The following is a 3,634-nucleotide window of genomic DNA, read 5'->3' as shown; positions in this document are numbered from 1 at the left end:
ATTGGTCCAACAATTTAGGTAGCCATGCGGAAAAGAAGTTGAAAGGTTTTATTTTTTTATTTTTATTGAGATGTGATTTTCACAGAACTTCTTTATTTCTAGCTATCATATTGAAGAAATCAAACAGGTCAAAGAACATAATTAAACATGAATATGCCGGGGGTCAAAAAGAGTTTATGTGTGGGACAACTATATAAATTTACACTAAAGAGTAAGGAGATTTGAGTTAACCACAATCAACTTGGTATAATATATTAATATCAAACTCATCATATATAAAAGTTGAAACTAAGACCATCCACCTAGCGGCAATACAACTTAGTCATAAGTAATTACCCAGGGCAAAAACAGCGTCGTCCTAAGAACTTTTTAAATAAATTGTCTCAACCAAGACGCCGCCGTTTTGTTTGATTTTATTTTTTTGGTAAAAATTACTGAAAAAATGCTTCAGTTTGTGCTCTTCTTCGGACCCACAACTGCAAGTACATCAATTTCCCAAAAGTTCTAAAACCCTAAACCTGCCCCATCAGACACCCACAACCCCCTGATTCCACCAAATCCAATCCCTAATTTCCCCAAATTCCAAGAACGTTTCAGCCCCACTCCCACCCGAATCCACGAGAAAGCAACCCGCCACCGCCGCAACTACCACCTCTCCACGCAGATGTAGAAGGCGACGACGAGAACGTAAAACAGCTCAACCAATGCTCTGCTTTCTACCTCTCCTTACAGGTAAAACAAATATGTTCCCCAATTTTTTATTAGAATCTAAAATTCTAAAACCCTAAACCCCAAATCACGAAGAACCCGAATCCGGTCTGTGGCTTGCAGGAATGCCTTGTTAAGACTGGCAGGAATTGGAAATCTTGCCAACCGGGTTGCTATTTTTCATTTCATTTTTTTTATTTTATTTTCCACTAATTGTGAATTTCCTGTTTTAATATTGTGTGAACAACATTTTCATCAGAAGTTCAGGCCTTGAAAGCATGCAATGAGAGGAGGAAGAAATGACAGGGGAAAGTCAGATCATAGCAAAAGATGCGCTGCAATCAAGATTTCCCGATTTGTATCAATTTTTGACCGGATTTATAAATGAAATTGTTACCATTTCTTGATTGTCTTTGCATACAATTTGTGTTTATGTTTCATCACTACCACGATTAAAGATAGACGCAGTGAGCGCACGAATCGATCTCGCCACCTTCCATTCCAAACGATCCTTGTTCATTCAGATTGTGGTCCCGAATATCCAAAAATAATCCTAGCGTGCATTCGGGACCAAATTTGGTTCATTGCCTGAGGAGGTTCTGCCACTCCTTAGGCGCGCACACGTATTAGGGTTGAACGTGGTGAGTCTCATTTTACGTGGGATTTAAGTTTCCGAACCTCAAGTGCACTGGCAGCGATAGCCATGGGCATGGCTACTGGCTAGGGTTGCATTTGATGGGGCTGAGGAACTCAAAAGGCCTAAAGGAACTGATTGATGGAATATATGACTTACACCTTAAGAGTATTCATAATTAGGAAACTTAGACATTAATCAAAAGTTTTAACAAAACAAAGTCATCATCTGCGGTTTGTTCTACGGAAGCATAGTTATTAGGGTTTAGGAACTCAGACATCCAAGTAGCTTTTGGCATTCCGGTCCTCCTGAAACCTTTCTATGCAAAAGTAATTGCAAAATTCTCAGCAGGAACTTGCGTCGAAGCATTCTTGACACATCGGGAATCCCGTACCTCTGAAAACATAACCCAAGTTCCCGCCGCAGGTAGTGCATGCAGTACATGTCCTCAGAGTGAAATCCAGCTGAAAAGAAAGAACGTTAATTGTTCAACAAAAGGAGAGATAATCAACAACCATCGGACAAATTCAAAGAAAGACTAAATGAATAGATATATGAACTATGAAAACTAACGGAGGACTTTAAGGACTTGAAGAGTGGCACCCTAGAACAAGCACCATGGTATCTCCCGTCAGCAAACAGCTTTGTTTTGGGTTTCTTAATGCCTCGAACCCTGCATATCACATGGTAAGCATACAAAAACAAAAGTTGCAGCAGAGAGACGTGACTAAATTTAGGCATAAATATGTCAGGAGACAGGAAGTATAGTTTTAGTACCACTTCACCTCCTCTCCTAGGTTGTAGAGTGAAACAAAGGATGGACTGTAAGAAATTGCATCACGTGTCCTCTCGTCAGTCAGAGTAATTTCAATTTCCCTGAAACTCTTTGTTTCTTGGTTATAACAAACTACACCGCCATTGTACATAAAGACGTCCCCATTTTTCGGAGACACAAGAACACCGCGATAGTCTCTAAAAACATTGCAACAGTATCTAAGGCCCCATAATACCCTGGCAGTGTTTGTGACTAGAACAATTTTAGTCCAAGACTCCTGGACACCATAATCCTTCATAATCCACATGTCAACTTTGCAAATATGATAATGGGGCGTACAAAAAAGAAGACAACCTCCTATCACTCCCAACTTCAAATCGTATACTGATGATGACTTAACTCTTACTCTTGGGAGGGGTATTGGTCGAAATTGTTCTATTTCAAAGTTAAAGGAATAAACAGGTGATTCTGCACTATTGGAAATCCAATGAAGAGCTCCATGCAGAAAACAATCGCCTTGCGAATTAACATGAATGTTTTGTTCAAGAGCAGGAGCCAATCCAATGCTTCTCCATGCTCCTGTACCGATGGTGTATATCTCTGACACTAAGTTCTGATTTTTTGTACGAGAGGTTCGCAAAACTTTGTATTCATTAGTCGTGGCGCTATAACCAATCCCTGAAAATGTTCTCCACCAATTATGAGAATGCCAATTGGTCGGGGGAAGCGTGATGTACTCACCCAAGATTGGATTGCACACATAGAAGGTGTCATCTCTGTCCATTATTCGAGACAAACAAAGTAACCCATTGTACGAGTTTATCAAATGAAACTTGTCAATAGGTAGATTATTTTTGGTAGTAAACTGCATTCTCTGGACCTGGAAATCGGAACCGCAGGCCGACTCTTGTAGCTGGGTGAACTGAAGTTTCGTTGAATCCTCCACGTGGTACCGTGGCCCCCTGGGTTCGTTCTTGCTCAATATGCCAATGGGTGATGTTAAACGGTGTAGATGTGGAAATTCAGGGTCAGAAATACTATAAAGCCAATATTTGCAAACGCACCTGCAGCTGAAGAGGGCCTTGACGGAGACCCTTGAGAGAATGTCCATCACTAACTCCTTTGGAAGTTGTTCGAATCTGCCGTCGCAAGGACGTAGATTAGGGTTTGTTGCCATTCTTCTCCTACTTGCTCTCTGCAATCTGCATCAGATTAGGGTTTTAAATAAAAATTCTGAAATCGCAATTTATATATATTTTTTTTGGATGAAATCGCAATATATATATATGTATATATATGTATATATATATATATGTGGTGTCATGATCCCACATCAGTTACACCAGAAATGGAGTAGTGGTATTAAGTCCTTGGAGTCCTCCCACCTATCAGGCTAGTCTTTTGGGTTGGGCTCTTCCTTTGAGCTTGAGTCCTAACATTGGTATCAGAGCCTAGGTTCTCGATCCTGCAAAGGGGACGACTTGGAAAAGGGCTACCGTAACAGGACAACCAAATGG

At 40.5% G+C, this 3,634-nt stretch overlaps 1 protein-coding gene and 1 long non-coding RNA gene across 2 annotated transcripts; one reads left to right on the top strand and one right to left on the bottom strand.

Moving 5' to 3' along the window:
• Nucleotides 1-369: 369 nt before the first annotated feature.
• On the top strand, nt 370-1,115 carry LOC125477458. The gene is made up of 2 exons (XR_007258520.1): nt 370-732; nt 968-1,115. It is a non-coding gene; the product is annotated as an uncharacterized LOC125477458 (long non-coding RNA).
• Nucleotides 1,116-1,656: 541 nt separating this feature from the next.
• Nucleotides 1,657-3,294, bottom strand: LOC125477296 (F-box protein At3g07870-like). Its single transcript, XM_048584253.1, has one exon. The coding sequence runs from the start codon at nt 3,292-3,294 to the stop codon at nt 2,113-2,115; it is 1,182 nt and encodes a 393-aa protein (XP_048440210.1). The 3' UTR covers nt 1,657-2,112.
• Nucleotides 3,295-3,634: the final 340 nt, after the last annotated feature.

Source organism: the organism of the source record quoted next, unplaced genomic scaffold, assembly GCF_019419815.1.
Source record: "Pyrus x bretschneideri cultivar Hongxiangsu unplaced genomic scaffold, Pyrus_bretschneideri_v1 Contig21, whole genome shotgun sequence".
NCBI lineage: Eukaryota > Viridiplantae > Streptophyta > Magnoliopsida > Rosales > Rosaceae > Pyrus > Pyrus x bretschneideri.
Note: the sequence above shows the minus strand (reverse complement) of the source record. Positions and strands in the feature narration are given on the sequence as shown.

What these genes read in the sequence shown, in the direction of transcription:
- LOC125477296 (XM_048584253.1), bottom strand. Translation starts at nt 3,294, where the DNA reads ATGGCAACAAACCCTAATCTACGTCCTTGCGACGGCAGATTCGAACAA.